General features: G+C 39.0%; 1 protein-coding gene across 1 annotated transcript in view; it reads right to left on the reverse strand.

The window, feature by feature from the left end:
• The window catches only part of KLHL3 (kelch like family member 3), a 168,717-nt gene that overhangs the window by 123,970 nt on the left and 22,286 nt on the right, over nucleotides 1–22,461 (reverse strand). The window contains exon 3 of the mRNA XM_027849272.1: nucleotides 10,611–10,717. Coding sequence (XP_027705073.1) covers nucleotides 10,611–10,717 — 107 coding nt within the window. The remainder of the gene's footprint in view (nucleotides 1–10,610; nucleotides 10,718–22,461) is intronic.

Raw genomic sequence — 22,461 nt, forward strand, 5'->3', positions numbered from 1 at the left:
CATCCCTAATACCTTCCTCACACCCTGTCCCCAAAGCCCAATCACTGTATACTCAATGGAATCAGACTTTGAACATGACCTCACACAGCTGACCCCCCCAGTGCTCAGCACCTTACAGCTGGACCACAGCCTATGGGTTGTTTCACTGCCTCAAGTCCTTCCTCCACATTGCTTCCAAAGAGATCTTCTTAAAGTAGTCTTACTATGATGTCACCTCCCTACTCAAAAAACTTCAGTAGCTCCCTATTCCTTCTAGGATCAAACATAAAAAGCCTCGATTTGACTTTTTAAAGCCCTTCGAAAAATGACATCTTCCCACCTTTCCAGTCTTCTTAAATTTCATGCCCTATAATCCAATGACACTGTTTCTCACACATGGCACTCATTAGCTGGCCTTCACACCGAAAATGTGCTCCCTCCTTATTCCCACCTCCTGACTTCTCTGGGTTCCTTAAGAATCAGCTTAAATCCCACCTTCTGCATGGCCCTTTACCATTCACCCCACCTCCACTTGGAGGTAGGGCCTTTTTTGTAGGATTACCTCCCATTTCCACTGAATATATAATGTATGTACATAGTTGTATGCGTGTCGTTTGCCCCATTAGAAGGAGGGCAGGGACCCTGTCTTTGCCTTTCTTTGTATCCCAAGCACTTAGCATAGTTACTAGAACATAGTAAAAGCTCAGTAAATGCTTGTTGGCTTGACTACTGGAGTTGAGAAAAACCATGACACATTAGTAAGAGGTCCCCTTCCCCCGATCAAAGTTCTATTCAATCTTACACCTTGTTTAGATGATCACATAACCCAAATATTATTTCACTTCAATCTAGGCATAGGTATTTATTATTACTAACAATAACTGTAGCTCATACTTATATAGTACTTTAAGATTAACTCACAAAGCACTTTTTCACACACAAGGTAGTCAGTACAAGAATTATTATTCCCGTTTCACAAAGGAGGAAACTTATTTCAGAGGTAAAGTGGTTTGCCTGTGATTACCCAAGGATTATCAGAGCCAGGAGTCAAATTCAGATCTTTCTAAGAGCAGCATTCAAACAAATTCTGTGATAAAATATCAGCTGAGCAACTCAAATCCTTGCAAGTCAAGAATCGTAATAGGGAAATTCAACCCTCCAGGGTTTAGGGGGAAGCTGACATTCATTACAAGAACTGACCTGTGTAATACCCCTTTGAGCCTGCAAGAAAGAAGACACCTGTGCCCCAAATTATCCCTGTTCCAATCCAGTTCTCATGACAGAAAAATTGAGTACTGAGGAAAAGGAAATTTAAAACAACACCAACATCCAAAACAACACCTTTTCAGCAGGACTGAAAGATCCTAATCGAACCACTCAGTCAGAAGAAAGCCACATGTATGGTGTGTAATACTTGCATTTTCCTCTCCTTTTGACCTTTGCTCATTGAGTAGTCAAGTGGGGCTTTTTTTAAATAACTAATTCTATGTACTTTGAAGCTAAACCTGATAATTTTTTTTAAACTTCATCCAGTGTTATTAATTTAAAGCAGCTATTTACTGAATGAAGGTTAGGCAAAGCCTAGAGAAAGAAAATTCAAGAGCTTGGTTCAATATAAAAATAGCTGAGCCTCACACCTGACTGATTCTTCCCACTGATTCTGCCCTTAGATTAAGAGAACCTATTATGAGATCACCAGCAGCAGATTTTGCTACTGCCTTCCAGCATTACTTTCTTTCTGTTCAGTGCCTTCTACTAGCTTAGATGTACATTTAATAAAGGGCAAAGAAGCCAATGGCCACCATTACACTTTGCGGCAAGCCTGATTTTTCTCTACAGAGTGGAATTTGGAAATGACACTCCAAGGGGAGGGGAAGGAAAGGAGGAATATGGATGGCAGATCCATTTACTGGAGGAGTAGCTACAGAGTTGTTACAGATGTGATGAAGTATTTAGAGAGGAAGAGAGAGGGAGGGAGGGCAAGGGAAAGAGACAGAGACAGAGGACATTACAACCACTATCAGACATCTACTTTCAAACAAACCTTTTCAAAATTACCAAGAACTGAAATAGGCTCCTCAAAGCTTCTCTTCTCTCTCTCTTGTTCTGATTAATTGTTCAAACAATCAGTCATCAAGCATTAATTATTAATTGGCTGATAATTAATCTGGGCACTGTGCTAGGCACAGGGGGATATAAAGACAAAAATGAAACCGTTCTTCCCCTCAGGGAAATACTGCCAGACTTGTGCCTGAATCTTTTTATATAGACATCAAGTCATGTCAGCCCTCTGCTTAAAAATCACCAAGGGCCTCCTATTGTCTATTGTTTAAGGCCATCCACAATCTAGCACCATCTGACCTTTCCAGCCTTGTCTATCTCTCCTCCAATATTCTCTATACTAGAGCAAACTGGACTGTTTTCTGCTCTTGATGATGCCATCCATATCCTTTTCTCACATTGTTCCATACTTTCTGTGCAATTCCTCCTCATTTGATCTTAAAAAATTTCTACTCATCCTTTAAAACTTAGCTGGGTGGTACAGTTAAGGTCTAGAGTTAGGAAGACTTGATTTCAAATTTGGTCTCACTTATTAACTTTACAGCCGTGAGTAAGTCACCTAATCTCTGCCTCAGTTTCCTCAGCTGTAAAATAGTAACATTAATAGCACCTACCTCCCAAGGTCATTGTGAGGACCTAATGAGATAATATTTGTAAAGCACTTAGAACAGTGCCTGGCACGTAGCTGCTTCCTGCCTTCTGAGTGCCTTACAATACAACTCAAATGTCACTTCTTCCATGAAGCGTTCTGAATCCTCCCTCCCCCAACTCCCAATTTCCTTCGCTGGCAATAGTTTTCTGTCGTTAGGCCTCACAGATCACTTTACTTCTATCTTCGTTTTTTAATTTTTTAACATTTTTATTTAAAGTTTTGAGTTCCAAATTCAATCCCTCCCTGAGAGCAATCAGATATAGGTTATACATGTGTAATTATGTAAAACATTTCCATATTGGTCATTTTGTATCTAACTTTTCCAGAATTTTATTCACCTCCTTGACTTCTTTCTTGTTTATTTTTAGTTATATTTATCTAGTTCTGAGAGAGGAAAGTTGAGGTCACCCACTAATATAGTTTTCTTATCTATTTCCTCCTATAACTCATTCAACTTCTTCAAAAATGTAGATATTATATCATTTGGTGCATATATGTTTAGTATTGATATGACTTCATTGTCTATGATAACTTTCAACAAGATATAGTTTCCTTCTTCATCTCTTTTAATTAGATCTATTTTTGCTCTTGCCTTGTCTGAGATCATGATTGCTACCCCTGCTTTCTTTGCTTCAGCTGAAGTATAATTGATTCTGCTCCAGCCCCTTACCTTTACTCTGTGTGTATCTCCCTGCTTCAATGTGTTTCTTGAAAACAACATATTGTAGGACTCTGGTTTTTAATTCATTCTGCTAATCCACTTCCATTTTATGATGGATTCCATCCTATTCACATTTATACTTATGATAACTATGTATTTCCCTCCACGCTATTTTTTGCTTATTTATCCCCGTCTCTCTCTTACTCCCCAGCCTCTCCATCTTCACAAGTGTTTTGCTTCTGATCACTGCTTTCCCCAATAGACCCTCCCTTTTATCAGTTCCCCTCCCCCTTCTATGATCCCTGTCCCTTTTTACTTCCTTATAGGGTAAGATAGATTTCTATATCCATCTAAGTATATTATTCCCTCTTTGAGCCAATTTTGATGAGAGTAAAGTTTAAGCTTTGCTCCCCACCACCACTTTCTCCATTTCCCCCTCCACTAAAATAGCTTTTTCATGCCTCTTTTATCTGGGATAATTTACTTCATTCAATCTCCCCAGTCCTTCTTCCAGTGCCATTTTCAATCTCACCCCTTTATTTTGTTTTTGGCATTATCATCTTACAAAAGTCATACAAGTCATCTTACATCCATACCCTCTGCCTACGTATTCTCCCTCTAATTGCTCTTACAGTAATAAAGTTGTTAAGAGTTACAAATGTTATTTTGCCATATAGAAATATAAAGTTTAACCTTACTGCATTTCTTATGTTTTCTCTTTGTTTCTTTTTTTAGCTTTTTATTTTTGCCTTGAGTCTTGTATTTGGAGGTAATTTTTTTTAAAATTCAGCTTTGGTCCTTTAATTAGAAATGCTTGAAAGTCCTCTATTTCATTGAATATTCTTTTTTCTTCCCTGAAAGATTATATTCAGCTTCGCTGGGGAAGTGATTCTTGGTTTTAATCCTAACTCCTTTGCCTTCTGGCATATCATACTTCAAGCCCTCCAGTTCTTTAATGTGGAAGATGCCAAATCCTATGTAATCCTGATTGTAATTCCATGATATTTTAATTGTTTCTTTTTGGCTGCCTGCAATACTTCCTCCTTGATCTGTGAGCTTTGGAATTTGGCTATGATGTTCCTGGGAATTTTTATTTAGGGATCTCTTTTAGGCGGTGATTGGTGGATTCTTTTAATTTTTATTTTGCCTTCTGTTTCTAATATATTAGGGTAGTTTTCTTTGATAATTTCTTGAAAGATGTTGTCAAAGCTTTTTTTTTTTATCATGGCTTTCAGGTAGTCCAATAATTTTTATATTATCTCTCCTGGATCTATTTTCTAGGTCAGTAGCTTTTCCCCATGAAAAATTTCACATTTTCTTCTATTTTTTTTAAATTTTTTTTGTTTTATTGTATCTTGATGTTTCATACAGTCATTAGTTTCCACTTGTTCAATTCTAATTTTTAAGCAATTATTTTCTTCATTGAGCTTTTGTACTTCCTTTTCATTTGGCTAATTCTATTTCTAGGGAGTTATTTTCCTTGGTAAATTTTTGTATCTCTTTTCTCATGTTACTGACTCTTTTTTCATGATTCTCTTGCATTACTCTCATTTCTTTTCCTAATTTTTTTCTTCTATTTCTCTAATTCGCTTTTTTAAACCCTTTTTAAACTCTTCCAGGAATTCTTTTTGGGCCTGAGACCAAATTACATTTTTCTTTGAGGCTTCACATGTAGACATTTTGACATCATTGTCCTCTTCTAAATTTATGCCTTGATCCTCCCTATCACCATAGTAACTTTCTGTAGTCAAGCTCTTTTTTTGTTTTTTGCTCATTATTTCTTCCTTTTTTTGTAACTTGGTGTTTTTGTGAGAGTTGGGCTCTGGTCCTGCATTGTCCCAAGGTTTTTGTGCTTGGGCTCTGGGTCTTACTACTGGCTTTCATTGGGCTTCAGGGCCTAAATAATGGTTTTCTCTGAAGGTAGGCTTCCCTTCTTAATTGTACTGGGAGGTGGGGCCTCCCCATTGGCCTCCCCTGAGTGTGGGGTTTAGTTGCTGAGCTGCCCAAGGGGGGGGCCTTATTGCTGGGTTACTATAGAAATAGGGTCTCTCTGCTGGTAGACCCCAGGGGAGGGGTCCTGCTGTTGGCCAGTCCCAGGGCAGGGCTTCACTGCTGGTCAAGGCCTCATTGGCAGCTTGGGCTGGAGATGGGGTCGCTGGGGTGGGACCCTGCTGCTCTGCCCAGACTGCTCACTTGCCTAGGGGTCTGCCCATTTGCAGGCGGAAGAGGCCTCACTGGTGGATTGCCCCAGGCTCAGAGCCCTGTTGCAGGCCTTCTGCTGCTGCTGCTGCTCTTGGACCTCAGTCCCCTCCCACCCTAGTGAGATAGACCTGTTTCTAGATCAATTCTGAGGTGGTTTTCTAATTGTCTGGAGGGGAATTTAGGAGGGTTTCAGAAGGTCCTTTCTCACTCCACCATCCTGACACCAGAAGTCTTCTACCTTTATAAAGTACTTACCATGTAACATTGCATATTATAGTTATTTGTGTTCAAGTCTTATCCACCATCTAGACTATCAGCTAGACCCAAGGGCTGTGTCCGTGTCTTACCTAAAGTTTCTTTCTCCCTAAACACTACAGCATTGTGATCAGCACCTCAGTGGGTAATTAGCAAGTTTACTAAATAACTGACTGAATAAATGAAGGAATGAATGAATGCTGGTTTCCAGACCTACATAAATAATAGCATCGCTTCAGTACCAACTCTCACACTCTATGAACAAATTTCAGAGTTCTTATTTAATGTGAAGATAGCATAGGAGAGACAAATGAAAAACCACTGAATAATGGGTGGCAGTCTCCCTTTGAGAGGCAGCACAGCCTATCAGAAGGTCTTGAAGACAGGAACACCAGGGTTCAAGTTCTGCATGGGACTCTGAGTGAGTCATTTAACCACTCAGTTGGTCAAGCAACTTTCCAAGACTGTAAGTTGCAGAGAAGGTACGAATCTTTATTAGTGAAGGAAAGGCTCCATTTAATAACCTCCTAATTTACCTCCCTGCCTCAGATCTCTGCCCACTGTAATCCATCCTCAACAGAGACCACAGTGATATCAAAGCACAGGTCTCATCAGGAACATGAAGCTCTTTCTAATTGGGCCCTTTCCTATCTTTCAGTCATATTGGCTTAGTTTATTGTACTTCACACACACACACACACCTTTGCAATAATTTTCCCCATTGCTAGAATCCTTCCCTTCCTCATTTCAACCTCTTAGAATCTCTGGTTTCCTTTCAAGACTCACCTCAAAGCCCATCTTCTGCAGAAGGTCTTTCCTAGTCCCCCCAGCTGCTAGTGTCTGACCCTCTTAAGGTCACCTTGTACCTGTCCCTTAGAATTGAGCCCAACAAACATCCTGTTATTCAACTAAAAAGGATTTACTGAGTACCTACAAAAGTACCTCACAGGGGCAGCTAGGTGGTGCAGTAGATAGAGCACTAGCCCTGGAGTCAGGAGGACCTGAGTTCAAATCTGACCTCAGACACATAACACTTACTAGCTGTGTGACTCTGGGCAAATCACTTAACCCCAATTGCCTCACAAAAAAAAAAAAAGTGTGAAAAAAAAGAGTACCTCACAGTGCTTGATGTATACTGTAGGGGAAATAAGAGAAGCATAAGCCATTGTGTTGAGGAACTTGTGTTCCAACTGGTTGGAGAAGAAACTAAAACATATGAAATAACTGGGAAAAAAAAGACAAGCTTCTCCACCAATACTCTCACCTTAGTATGTAAAACCCAACTCATTTGATCTGTCTATGCCAGCTAGCAATCATCCTTTATCTCTTAATGGCAAAACTCCTTGGGAAGGCCATCTACAACAGATTCTTCCAATTCCTCTCCTCTCACTCTCTTCTTAACTCTCCACAGTCTGGCTTCTGACCTCATCATTCAACAGAAACAGCCTTCTCCAAAGTTATGAAAAATCTCATAATTGTCAAATCTAATGGCCTTTTCTCCATCCTCATCCTTTCTGACCTCTCTGCAGCCTCGGACACCATCAATCATCCTCTTCTCCTTGACGCTCTTTTCTCTAGGTTTTCGTAACACTGCCCTCTCCAGGTTCTCCTCAATTTCCTTTGCTGGATCTTCATCCAGATCATGTGGGGGTCCCAGGGAGCTCTGCCCTGGCCCTTCTTCTCTTTTCCTTTTATAACACTTCACTTGATGATCTCCCAGGTCCCATCTCCCATGGATTCAATTTTCATCTCTCTACTGATGATTCTCAAATCAACTGCTCCAGCCTTAACCTCTCTGCTAATCTCCAGTCTCTTATCTCCAACTGTTTTCAGACATTTTAAACTGGACATATCTTAAACTCAACATGTCCAAAACTGAACTCATCATTTTCCCCAAAAAACCTTCCCTTTTCCTAACTTCCCTATTAATTTTAAAGGTACTACCATCCTCCCTAGGTTTACAACCTGGGTGTCACCCTCAACACTTCACTCTTTTTCACCTCCCATATCAAATCTGTGACCAAGGTCTATTGATTTTACCTTTGTAATATCTCTCACATATACATTTCCTCCATTCTCTACTCTGATACTGATACCACTCTGGTGCTGGCCCACATCAGGCCTGGACCATAGCCACAGCATGCTGGTTGGTCTCTGCTATAAGTCTCTCCCCACTCCAGTCCATCCTCCACCCAACTGTCAAAGCAGTCTTCCTAACAGGTAGTTCTGACCATTTCTCACAAGCCATGTCACACACACACACACACACATACACACACACACCAGGTCAAAAACTTCTGTGGTTCCCTATCACCTTCAGGATCAAATATAAAATCCAATTTGGTGTTCAAAGTCCTTCATAACCAGCTCCCCCACTCCATTTCAAGTCTTCTTACACTTTTCCCTCCTCCCCCATTTACTCTGTGATTCAGTGACACAGTCCTTCTGTTATTTCTTAAACAAAACACTCCATCTCCACCCTTTGGGCATTTTCACTGGCTGTCCTCCATGCCTGGAATTCTCTCTCTCCTTGTCCCTGCCACCTGCCCTTCACTGGCTTCTTTTCAAGTCCCAACTAAAATCTCACCTTCTACATAAAGCCTTTCCTGGTCCCCTTTAATTCTAGGGCCTTCCTTCTGCTGAGTGTTTCCAATTTATCCTTAATATAGCTTATTTGTACATGGTTATTTACATGTTGTCTCCCCCATTAGGCTGTGGGCTCCTTGAAGGCAAGGATTGTCTTTTACTTTTCTTTATAACTTCAGTGCTTGCACAGCGCTAGGCACATATTAAGCACATAATAAATGCTTATTAACTAATTGAGTAGCTAACTCTCAGGCACTGGATGCTCTAACAGGTGGAGACGCCAAAGTCTTACCATCGATTCTGCAGAATAACTCCCTTCCCAAACCTCCCTCCTTCCCAGACACATTGCAGTAAGTCAGTGACCTTAAAAACTGATGGTAGAGGAAGTGGAATTTAGTAGAATACAAACTCAATATAGATCAACAGTGCAATATGGACAGCTAAAAAACTAATAAGATCTCAGGAGAGAGGTCATTGGCCACCATACCCTGCCTTGATTAGGTAATATCTGGAATAATGTGTTCAGTTCTAGGCACCTTTAAGTCTTGTTAGGAAAGATATTGGCAAGAGATATTGGCCATCCAAAAGGGTAACCAGGAGGGTGAAAGGCCTGAATACCTTGTCCTGCAAGGGTTGAATGAAGGAATCAGGAATGTTTAACTTGGAGAAGAGAAGATTTGGAGGAGACATGATAGCTGTCTTCAAGTATCTGAAGGCCTATCATGTAGGAGAGAGATTAGATCTAGTCACTGGCATAATGAGGATGAATGGGCAGAATTGGAGAGAGGCAAATTTGGACTCAATAAAAATAGGATTCTACTTCAGGGACAGCTTGGATTAGGTGTACTCTACGTCTCCTTCAAACTCTGATATTCTGTGGTTCCATGTAAAACTTCCTGACAATAAGCACTATCTGAAAAGGGAGTGGGTTGCCTCAGGCAAGTGGGTTCAACCTTCACTAAAGGTCTTAAAGCAATAGCTGGATGGCCATTTGTGGGGATTCTGTAGAGAAGATTCCTATACAAACCTGGTATTCACTAAATGGTTTGGAGTTGTTTCTCCATGCAGCATGTTGACAAGTTGAATAAAATGACTGAGCATGGGGCTGGAAGTGCTATGTGGCCTTGAGACAATTTCTTAATGTCTCTGAAGCTTAGATTCACCCTCTGTAATATAAGAATAATCTATCCTAGGCTACCTTCCTTACAAAGCTGTTGTAAAGCTAACATGAGAGTTCATCTAGGTACAAAGTCAACCCTTCCACCTCTAAGAGTCTGTGATTACATGGGTCATTACTCATCTTGAGTCACCAGACAGGTGGCCACTTGCAAGCCCAGATTAGATGACCTTCTGGCTTATGATCCTATACAATAAGACCTCTGTCAAGTTCAGACTGTACTTCCTATTCTTCTCCCTCACCCCATAATGGTGTAATCCAGGAAATAATAATTTCTTACACTTATATACCACTTCCTATACACCTATATACCACTTATATACCACTACAAAGCACTTTCTTACACATTATCTCACGTGGTCTTTCTTTACAAGAGCCCAGAGAAATAAATAATATTACCCTCATTCCAGAGATGAAGAAACTGTAGCTCACAGAGTACAAATAACTTGCCCATGTCACACAATTAATAAGTGACAAGATGAGAATTCACTTTACAGATGTGAGGAGACTGAGGCCCGTGGAGGTTAAGTGATTTGCCCAAGGTCACACAATTAATGAGAACTGTTGGCAGAATTTGACTCAGGTCCTTTGACTCTATAGCCTGTTCTCTTTCCATTGAACCATGCTGCCTCCTGGATTCATATTTAGAGCTAGAAGGAATATTGAAGATCATCTATGCCAATCCCCTCATTTCACAGATGAGGAAACTGAGATTTATAGAATCTAAATGACTTGCCCAAAGTCACAGATATGTAGCCATTACTATATGTAATAAGTAGCAGAACTGAAATTTGAACCCAGGTTCTCCCCAAACCTAGGATCCCAGTCTCCCTGTTTTATAGATGAGGAGGTTGGGGCCCAGAAAAGACAAAGAACTTGCCAATGGTTACCCAACCAGTAGGTGGCAGAACCAGAATATGGCCCTAGATCACCTCTCTTCCCCTTGTGCCATGCAGCTTCCTCCTAGGAATGGCTGCCAGCATTCACAGAAGATGAACATTTACTTGTCTCTGGTAACACCTGGGGAGGAATCATACCTGTAAACATTGCACAGAAGTAGGGGCTGCAGGCAGCCAGCACCACCCGGTGGGCTTCAATCTCAACATCTTCAGCCACAATCATCACATCACATAGCAGCTGCTTACTGTAAAAAAAAAAATACCACAGGAATGAAAGAGGTTAATTCTCAATAACTTACAAACAACACTCCTCTCTCCAAAGCTACTCCTCGGACCCACAGAACCTAACAAAGTCTCTCCTCCACCTGGCAGAGTTGGCGCTAACCAAACACAGAGGGAACACATTCATTCACCACTCAGCCCCCTCATAACCCCAGCATGCTATGCCTCCCTCCTTCTAGCATGCAGAGACAGCTGACCCCTTTGGTGCCATGTATACAAGAAGTACTTAATAAATGTGTGCTGAATGGAATAGGTGCTGAAAATCCATGTGTTCCTGGGCTCTGATTTGCACTCCCTTTCTGCTCCATTCTCCTATTAGCTCTAATTGATATTTTCAAGGCAGCCTGCCAGTAGTGGAAAGAGCCTGAGGCTAGGAATCAGGAGACTCTAGTGTGTGTAGGTGTGTACATGAATGTCTCCACTGGAAAAGAAATACTAACTACTCCCCAAAGGCCAAAAAGTGACCATTAGAAATACCAGAAGATATAAAAACTATTTACAAAAGGCAAGACAGAACTGGCAGATGTGGATTACTTGTTCATATCACCACTGAGAATTAAAGTATCGAGGGACAAAGGAGAAAGAGATCTAGTCTGGGCAACAAGAGACTTGGGATCTTGAACCGGCCCTGCTGCTGTGGGACTTCAGGTGAGGCAAATCCCGTCTCTCACCTTCAAAGCACAAGGGTTGACTTCTAAAGTTTCTTTAGATATTAACAATTTATGAGCCTTTGATTCTTGAAAAGTCTCCTCAGGTAACCACGGTTCCTTAACACCACACAAAGACCACATTTAAGTTGAAACCACAATGAGGGACTAGGAGCAGGACAAGCCCAATTCTCTCATAGAACTCCAGGAAAATCTGGAGAACACACCAGACCAAGTCCTGACTGGGAAATACAAGAAAAAAAAATTACGAGTCCCTGTTTAGTCCAGATTGGCATAAGCAAACACGGAGAGGTCTGCAACCACTGCGGATGGAGTCTGGCTGGGAGTGCACCCCAAGGAACATTTGGGGACTGAATGAGGGCCTACCCATGACTGTACACCAGGGCAAGAAGAGGTCCTAGACCGGCTCAGAGACGTCCGACACTGTGTAGAGGGCAGCAACAGTTGCCACCTGGTAACTGTCACTCACTATCCAGTTCTGGGTGGCCTAAAGGGGGAACCCATCTCCTGTGGCAGTCAAGGCCAAGGAACAATCAGGCACAGCTGTACAATGAGAAAGAAGTAAATACAGAAGCAAATAGGCAGTAAGTCAATAAGCATTTATTAAGCACCTACTGTGTTACAGGCACCATACCAAGTGCAGGGGATACAAAGTAAGGCAAAAAACACTCACTGCTCTCAAGGAGCTCAGTCTAACAGGGGAGAAAACACACAAATAGCAGTGTAATACATGCAGGGTAAATTATAGTTAATCTCAGCAGGAAGGCACTAAAATTAAGGAGGACTAGATTAAACAGCAGCTGTGTGGCTCTGACCCCAAGACCATAGCTGGGTCTCAGATCCAGCTCCCATGTGAGGATGAAGCCTATATTGGAATAACCAGGGCAGGAAGCCCAGACCAAAGGGGAGCCTGCAGTTCTAACTCTGAACTAGCAGAGCTTCTAAATCTGCTGACAGTGGCTGAGTCCAGCAGCTGTCTCAAAACAGGGTTAAAGCCACAATTGCATTGCTCAAACCCAGGTCAGGAATTTGCAAAGCTCAGACCAGGAAGTCAGCACTCAGTCTTCACCCTGGATCAAAGCACTTGGGATACACTGAAAGCTTATAGGATTTGCAAGGACAGCCTGAGCTGTCGCTGGGATGCAGTAACAACACAATATGCATATCCTGAGAAAGTAGTAGCAGTACCCAAAAGGTACCCAAAAAGCAGCACAAAGCACAGCCCAGACATTCCCTCCAGGAGTGCAAAGAGTCTGACTTTAATAAAGAGATCAAATTCAGGAAGCAAGGATGGAAAACTGGGAAAAGAGAAAAAGAATCCCACCATAAAGAGCTATTATGTGATGGAGATGCCTAAGACAAAAAACCCAGAAGACAAGAATGACACTAAAACATCTATAAGCAAAGCTCCAAAGAAAAACATATATTGGTTACAAGTTCAACTAGAATTTCTAGAAGAGCTGAAGCAAAAAATTTTGTTTTAAAGAGTTCAAAAATGATCTTATAAATGAAATAAAAGAGCTAGAGGAAAGAATTGGAAAAGAAATAAAAGTGTTAATAGGGAAAAAAATAGAAAAGAAATGAGAACTACAGAATAAAGAATTAGAAAGAAAATTAACAGCTTGACCCAAATAGTATAAAACCTTACTCAACCAACAGAATCCTTGAAAATTAGAATGGCCCAAGCAGAAGTTAATGACTCCATGACACAACAAGAAATATAAAAATAAAGCCAAAAGATTGAAAAAATAGAAGAAAGTAAAAGGTACCTCGTACCAAAAATAAGTCACCTGGAAAACAGATGGAGGAGCGATAATTTAAGAAACACTAAAATACCTAAAAGCTATGACAAAAAAAAGAGTCTAGAAATTATAGTTCAAGAATTCATGAAAGAAAACTTCCCAGATGTCCTTAGAACCAGAAGGCAAAGCAAAAATAGAAAAAATCCATCTGTCACCTCCGGCCCCAGAAACCTCCTTCATCCTCAAAGATCACTCCAGAACTGGAATTCACAAACTCATACCTGAGAAGCACCCTTCTGTCCCTGGGGTCCCTCCCTCTGATCAAAGGGTAAAGAACTCCTCCCAGAACCTCCATTTGTGGAGGGCACACAGGGTGATGACTCTGGAAGAGAGAGTGAGGCTGATGACTTTGTGCAATTCTACCTCACTTAAATCCCACTCACACACAAGTCAAGCTATCACCCTCATGATGTCATTGGTCTTCTTCAAAAGTGAAGGATGAACAACATTCTCTGGACTTCTCCATCATGCCCCTCCCCTTTGTCAGGTACCTTCTTCTCCCTCCTTTATTCTTTTTTCTGTTTCCTTCTATGTATTATCTTCTCCATTAGAATGTAAGCTCCTTGAGGACAGGGACTTTCTAACTTATATTGGTATTTCCAGCAGTTAGCACAGTACCTGGTAAGCTTTTTGAATGACTGAAACCCAAAAATGAAAACTTCTGGGAACACATCCAAAATTGAGAGCTTTCAGGTTAAAGAAAAATACTACAAGTAGCCAAAAAGAAAGAATTCAAGCATCAGGGAGCAACAGTTAGGATCACAAGTTTTACCAGTCACCACTATAAAGAAACAGAGAGTATGGAGTGTGATATCCCCAAAGGCAAAAGATACAGGCTTACAACCCAATAATTTACCCAACAAAATTGAGTATAATGAAGGGGGGGGTGGATTTTTAATTATAAAAAGAACGCTTCTAGATATTCCTAATGAAAAGACCAGGGCTTCATAAAAACTTTGAAATACAAACAAGAGTCAAGAGAATCATAAAAAGATAAATATGAATAAACAATAATAAGGAATTAAACAAGGACGAATTATTTACATTCCAAGCTCACAACCTAGGTATCATTCTTGACCACTCACTCTCTCTTACCTCCCATATCCAATCTGTTGCCAAGGCCTTTTGATTTTATCTACATAACATCTCTCACATATTACAGCTCCCCTCCTCTGACACTGCCACCAACCTGGTGCAAACCTTATCACCTTATACACGGACTACTGCAACAGTGGGTCTGCCTGCCATAGGTCTCTCCCCATTCCAGTCCATGTTCTACTCAGCTGATACTAAAAGTGATTTTCCTAAATCATAGGTCTGATCACGTAATCTCTCTATTCTTCTGATCATATCACCTCCCTATTCAATCAACTCCAGTGGCTCCCTATCACTCTCAGAATCAAATATAAAATCTTCTGTTTGACATTCAAAGCACTTCCTAACCTGATACCCTCATACCTTTCCAGTCTTCTTTTATCTTACTCCCTGACTGTTCAATCCAGGGACACTGATCTCCTGGCAGTTCTTCATACAAGACACATCATCTCACACCTCTGCGCCTTTTCTCTGGTTGTCCCTCAAGCCAGAAATTCTCTCCCTCCTCATCTCTACCCATTGGCTTTCCTGGCTTCCTTCAAGTCCCAGCTAAAAGCTGACCTTCTACAAGAAGCCTTTCCAGGTTGTCCTTAATGCTAATACTCTGTTTATTATCTCCAATTTGCCCTGTTTATACCTTGTTTGATCAAGTTGTTTGCATGCTGTCTCCCCCATTAGACTGCAGGCTCCTTGAAAGCAGAGTATCTTCTGCCCTTGTACCCCTAGTACCCAGCACATAGTAGGTGCTTAATAAATGCCTGATTCCTTGACTGATATGGGAAGATGATACATATGTCCTCTCAAAACTCTCAAAACTATATTATCATCAATGGTCATATAAGACAGAGTCTGCAGGTAGCCTTATTATGTTTTAATTAATCTTAAATTAAAAAGCAAAAAAAAGAAGTAAAGTAATACACTGGGTGGAAGAGGAAAAAAGGACAGAGGAAAATATCTTACATACTGGGGTGCACAAATAGAAAACTATATACACAAAAGAGGAGGAGGTGGAGAGAGTGAGCAACACTTCCATTTCACTTTCATCTGAACTGGTCTAAGGTAAGAATGCACACACACACACACACACACACACGAGTGTATAAATACATTTCACTCAATGGTGGAAAAGAAAGGGGAGAAAAGAATGGGGATATAATAAGGAAGAAAAATTAAGGAAGGGTTACTCATAAGGAAAACAAACACTAACTATGGAGAGCGGGATTTGAACAGGGGTTTAAAAGTGAAAGAAGAGATAAAAGCCTGTGGCTGCTCTGTGGACTAGGGAAAGAAAAGGTCAGAAGAGCAGGAACTGACCGTCAAACATTACTGCTGGATATACTCTTTCCCTAACAATCCTCTTCTTTATAAAGAGGGAGCAGGAAACAAAGAGAAGGAAAAGTATAAGAGAAAAGGATGGAGAAATATAATTGATGAACATATGAATGGAATGAACCCGCCCAAAAAAACAAAGAGCAGAGCAAAATGGACTAGAAAGCAGAATGTCGTTTACAAGACGCACACTAGAAACATAAAGAGTCACAGAACTAAAACAAGCTATTACACTTCAGCTGAACTCAAAAAGGTAGGGGTTAGTGATCATGATCACAAGTAAAACAGCAGCAAAGACAGACTTAATTAATAAACAGAAAACACATTTTTCTGAATGGCATTAATGCTTAGAAAACTAATGTTTAAAAATCAATGCTTAATTGTTGGTGGAATTGTGAAATGATCCAACCATTCTGGAGAGCCATTTGGAACTATGCCCAAAGGGCTATAAAAATATGCATACCCTTTGACCCAGCAATAGCACTTCTAGGGTTATATCCCAAAGAGATCATAAAAATGGGAAAAGGATCCACATGTACAAAAATATTTATAGCAGCTCTTTTTGTGGTGACAAAGAGTTGAACATTGAGGGGATGACCATCATTTGGGGAATGACTAAACAAGTTGTAGTATGTAAATGTAATGGAATACTATTGTGCTATAAGAAATGATGAGCAGGTGGACTTGAGAAAAACTTGGAAAGTCTTGTATGGACTGATGTTGAGTGAAGTGAGCAGAATCAGGAGAATGTTGTACACAGTAAGAGCCACATTGTGCAATGACTAACTTTGATAGACTTAGCCCTCCTCAGCAATGCGGGGATGTAAGACATCTCCAAAAGTCTCATGATGGAAAATGCTATCCACATTTCTATTTCTATGGAGTTTGAATGCAGCTCGAAGCATACTATTTGCTCTTTTTTTGTTCTGTTTTGTTTTGTTTCCTCTTTCTTGTGGTTCTTTCTATTGGTTCTAATTCGTCCTTACAACATGACTGATGTGAAAATATGTTTAATAGGAATGTATATGTATAGCCTATATCAGATTGCATGCCATCATGGACAGGGAGGTAGGGAAGGAGGAGGAGAATAATTTAAAACTCAAAGGCTAATGGAAATGATTGTTGATAAATCAAAATAAATTAATTTTTTTAAAAAATTTTAAAAATCAATGCTTAATGTATATCATAACATCTAAATATTTAAAGGAAAAGTTAAAATAGCTACAGAGAGAAATAGACAGTAAAGTATAACAGTGGAAGATCTCAACGTACCCCTTAAGACCTAGATAAATCTAACCAAAAAAGAAACAAGAAGTTAAGAAGTTAAATAAAATTTTGGAAGTGTCAGAGATAATAAACCTCTGAAAGTCAGTCAATGTGAACAGAAAGGAAAGTATTAGCTAAGCATAGCACTGTCACAAAAATTGACCACATATTAGGGCATAAAAACCTCACAAACAAATGTAGATAAGCATAAACATGTTTATGAACTAAAATTCAATAAAAATTATATTTAATAAATAGCCCCTGAAGAAACAATTTTGAAAACTGGAGATTAACAATTACAAAGAATAAGTGAGTCAAAAAACAAATCATGGAAACAATGGAGAATTTCATTAAAGATAATGACAGTGAGACAACATACTAAAGTTTGAGGGGTTCATACAAAGCAGTCCTTACAGGAAACTCAATATTTTCATTACTAAAGGAGAGATAGAACAGATCAATGACTTGGGCATATGATTAAAAAAGCTAGAAAAGCAATAGAGGGAGGGAAGAAAAAAAAAGAAATTTACATTATAATTTTGCTGTATATTTGAACGGAATAGCAAGTTGTGCATAGTAGATTTACAGTTTCATATGTAATCATCTTTCTTATTGTACTGTGTCATGGAAATGCTTGCTTTATTCCATGAATCAAAAATAAATTTTTTTAAATAAAAAGAGAGAGAACAAAATCTGAAAGACTTCAATAACAAAATCTCAGAAGAAGAAATTAAACAAGTCATAAATGAGTTTCCAAGAGGGTGGAGAGAAGAGGAGGAATAGGAACAGATGGATTTATAAACAAATTCTATCAAACATTTAAAGAACAATTAATTCCAACATTACAAAATTGTTGAAAAATAGGAAAATGGCCTACCAAACTCCTTCTATATAAATACAGTCTTGATATCTAGACCAGGATGAGTCAAAAGAAAGAAAAAAAACTACAGACTAATACTAGTAATGAATATTGATGCAAAAAAATGCGAATAAAATATTAGCAAAGAAACTACAGCAACAAATCACAAAGATTACACACTATGATCAAGTTGGATTTATAGCAGGAATTCAGGACTGGTTCAGTATTAGGGTAACTACAAACATAATTAACCATATTAATAATGAGAAGTCAAAACTTACATGACAAATATCAAAAAGTGCAGAAAAAACTTTTGACAAGATATAACACTCATTCCTGTTAAACCCATTAAAAACCATAAGAATAAATGATTTTTCCTTAATATGATAAGTAATATCTACCTAAAAACAAGAATCAGCATTATCTGTAATGGCAATAAACTGAAGGCCTTTCCAAAGAGATCAGGAGTAAAGCAAAGATTCTATTACCACTATTAGAATTTGACATAGTGGGGCAGCTAGGTGGCACAGTGAATAGAGCTCTGGCCTTGGAGTCAGGAGGACCTGAGTTCAAATTCAGCTTCAGACACTTAACACTTACTAGCTGTGTGACCCTGGGCAAGTCACTTAACCCCAATCGCCTCACCAAAAAAGCAAAAAAAAAAAAAACAAGAATTTGACATAGTGCTAAAAACACTAACTATAGTGACAAGATAAATTGCAGGACATAAAAAAAGCCCACATAAATTATCAGCATTTCTATATAATACCAACAAAACTCAGCAGGAAGAGACAGAGAGAGAAACTCCATTTAAAATAACCACTTGTTGTTGTCGTTCAGTCATGTCTGACTCTCCATGACCCCATGGACCATAATACACCAGGCCCTTCTATCCTTCGCTATCTCTTGAAGTCTATCCAAATTCATGTTTGTTGTTTCCATGACACTATCTATCCATCTCATCCTCTGCCATGCCCTTTCCCTTTTGCCTTCAATCTTTCCCCACATTAGGGCCTTTTTCCAATGAGTCCTGTCTTCTCATTAGGTGGCCAAATTATTTAAGTTTCAGCTTCAGTATTTGACCTTCCAGTGAGTAGCCTGAACTAATTTCTTGAAGTATTGATTAACTCAATCTCCTTGCTGTCCAAGGGACTCTCAAAAGTCTTCTCTAGAAACACAATTAAAAAGTGTTGATTCTGTGGTACCAGGTTTCCTTATAGTCCAAACTCTCACAAATATGCATTGCTACTGGAAAAACCATAGCTTTGATGATATAGACCTTTGTCAGCAAGGTGATATCTCTGATTTTTAATATGCTATCCAGATTGGCCACAGCTTTCCATCCAAGGAGCAAGTATCTTTTAATTTTATGGCTGGAGTCACCATCTGCAGTGATCTTTGAGCCCAAGAACACAAAATCTGACACTGCTTCTGTTTCTTCTCCCTCCATTTGCCAGGAAATGCTAAGAACAGTTGCCAAGATCCTAGCTTTTTTGGATGTTAAGCTCCAAGTCAGTGCTTTTTACACTGTCTTCTTTCACCTTCATCAAGAGGGTTTTTTAATTCCTCTTCACGTTCTGCCATAAGAGTGGTATCATCTGCATATATGAGATTTGTTGATATTTCTCCCCACAACTTTAATTCCAGCTTTTGATTCATCAAGCCTGACATTTTACATGATGTACTCTGCATATAAGTTAAATAAATAAGGTGAAATAAGGTTAAATAATAAGGCTAAATAAATAAGCCTTGTCGTATTCTTTTCCAAAAATCTGAAAACCAATCAGTTGTTCTATGCTCAGTTCTAACTCTTGCTGCATGTAGGTTCCTCAGGGGACTAATAAAATGATCTGGTACTCCCATCTCTTTCAAGACTTGCCACATTTTGTTGTGATCCACAGAGTCAAAGGAGTTGACGTAGTCAATGAAGCAGAAGTAGCTACTTTTCTGGAATTCCTTTACTTTCTCCACTATCCAGTGAAGCTGGCAATTTGGTCTCTAGCTTCTCTGCCTTTTTGAAAATGAGCCTCCTCTTCTGATAGTTATTGGTTCACACATTGCTGAAGCCTAGCTTGCCGAATCTTAAGCATAACCTTGCTGGTGTGTGAAATGAGCACAATTATTCAGTAATATGAACATTCCTTGACATTGCCCTTCTTTAGGACTGGGATGTAAACTGATCTTTTCCAAGCCAGTGGCTATTGTTGAATTTTCCTAATTGGCTGGCATATTGAGTGCAGTACTTTAACAGCATCATCTTTGAGAATTTTAAATAGCTCAGCTGGAATTTCATCACCTCCACTAGCCTTATTGTTAGCAATGCTTCCTAAGACCTACTTGACTCATTCTCCGGAAAAATCTGGCTCAGCAACCACATGGTTATCAGTTATGTTACTTTCTTTCTTGTGTAGGTCTTTCAGGTATTGTTACCACCTTTTTTGATCTCTCCTGCTTCTATTTAAGTCTTTACCATTTTTGTCATTTATCACGCCCATTTTTGCATAAAAGTTTCCCTTGATATCTCTAATTTTCTTGAAGAGATCTCCTTTCTTTCCCATTCTATTGTTTTCTTTTATTTCACTGCATTGCTCATTTAAGAAAACCTTATATCTCCTTGCTATTCTCTGGAATTCTGCATTCTGATGGGTAGATCTTTCCCTTTCTTTCCTTCTTTCCTCACCTATTTGCAAAGTTTCATCAGACAGTCATTTTGCCTTCTTGCTCTTCTTTTTCTTTGGAGTGTTTTTTGTTGCTGCCTCCTAAACAATATTGCAACCTCTCTTCACAGTTTTGAAGAACTCTATCAGATCTAATCCCTTAAATACATTTATCAACTCCACTTCATATTCATAAGGGATGTTATTTAAGATTGGGACCTATGTGGTCTGACAGTTCTCCCTACTTTCTTCAATTTATCTGAATTTTGCTATAAGAAGCTCATGATTTGAGTGTATAAAATAGACTTGGGAATCTACCAGCCAACACACACGGGGACTACATGAACAAAAATACAAAAATACTTTTTACATAAATACAGAACTAATGAATGGGAGAAATGTTAATTGTTCAGGGATAAGCAGAACCAATATAATAAAAATGGCAACACTACCTACAAAAATACAAATTAATTTACTTATTCAGTACTATGCCAGTCAAACTACCAAAAGATTACTTTCTAGAGCTAGAAAAAATAATGAAATTTATCTAGAGGAACAAAAGGTGAAGAATTCCTAGGAAAATAATTTTTAAAATGAGGAAGGAAGGGGGCCTAGCAGTACCATATTTCAAACTATACTACAAAAGCAGTAATTATCAAAACAGTTTGGCATTAATTAAGAAATAGAGAGGTTGCGCAGTGGAGTTGATTAAGAACACAATATACAGAAGCAAACCAGTACAGTAGCTCTGTTTCATAAACCAAAAGATGACAACTCTTGCAGTAAAAATTATTTAACAAAAACTGCTGGAAAAGCTGGAGAGAAATCTAGAAGAAATAAGGTATAGCCCAACATCACACACTGTATACCAAGATAAGTTTCAAATGGGTACATGACTTAGACATTAAGGGTGACATCATAAATTAGAAAAGAGAGGGAAAAATTATTTGTCAGAACAACGAATTGGGAAAGAGTAAATGATCAAACAAGGGAAAGAGAGGATGACTGAAGGTAAATCGACAATTTTGATAATATAACACAAAATAAAACTGTGTACAAACAAAACCAATTCAGCTAAAATTAAAAGACAAATAGGTAAATAGAGGTGGGAAAATCTTTGCAGCAAGTTTCTCTGATAAAGGTCTCATTTCTAAGACACATAGAGAACTGATTCAGATTTATATGAATAAGAGCCATTCTCCAATTGAAAATGGTCAAAGGATATGAACAAGGAGTTTTCAGAGGAAAATTAAGTTATCAATAGCCATTTTTTAAATGCTACAAATTACTAATAATTAAAGAAATGCAAATTAAAATAACTATGAGGTTCCACCTCACAACCTTTAGGTTGGCAAAGTTGACAAAAAAAAAGAAAATGACTAATGTCATTTTCTGTGAGAAAGGAAGGGCTGTGAGAAAACAGGTGACATTAATGCAAGTAATGATGTAGCTATGAAATGGTCCAGCCATTCTAAAAAGCAATTTGTCCCAGAAGTTAACTGTACATAGCCTTAGATGCAGAAATTTAAGTTTGTGTTTGAATACCACAACTAGGTCTATACTCCAAAGCAAAAAAAGGAAAAAAAACTTCAAATGTACAAAATGTTTGTACCACCTCTTTTTTTTTGATGGCAAGAACTAGAAACAAAGACCTGGATACACATCAACTGAATAATGACTGAAGAAATCATGGTCTATGAATGCGATGGTATACTACTGTACTATAAGAAATTATAAAAGGAACAGTTTAGAGCAACCTGGGGAGATCTATATGAAAAGAGGCAGAGTGAATTAAACAGAACCAAGGGAATAATTTATACAATAATAATAATATTATAAAGACAAAACTTTGAAAGACTTCAGAACTCTGGTCAATGCAAGCCACTGCAATTTTTTTTTTTTTTGGCTGGGCAAAGGGGTTAAGTTACTCGCCCAAGGTCACACAGCTAAAAAGTGTCAAATGTCTGAGGTTGGATTTGAACTCACGTCCTCCTGACTCCAGGGCCAGTGCTCTATCCACTGCACCACCTA

This window comes from Vombatus ursinus, unplaced genomic scaffold (assembly GCF_900497805.2).
Source record: "Vombatus ursinus unplaced genomic scaffold, bare-nosed wombat genome assembly UNPS02007284.1, whole genome shotgun sequence".
Classification (NCBI taxonomy): domain Eukaryota; kingdom Metazoa; phylum Chordata; class Mammalia; order Diprotodontia; family Vombatidae; genus Vombatus; species Vombatus ursinus.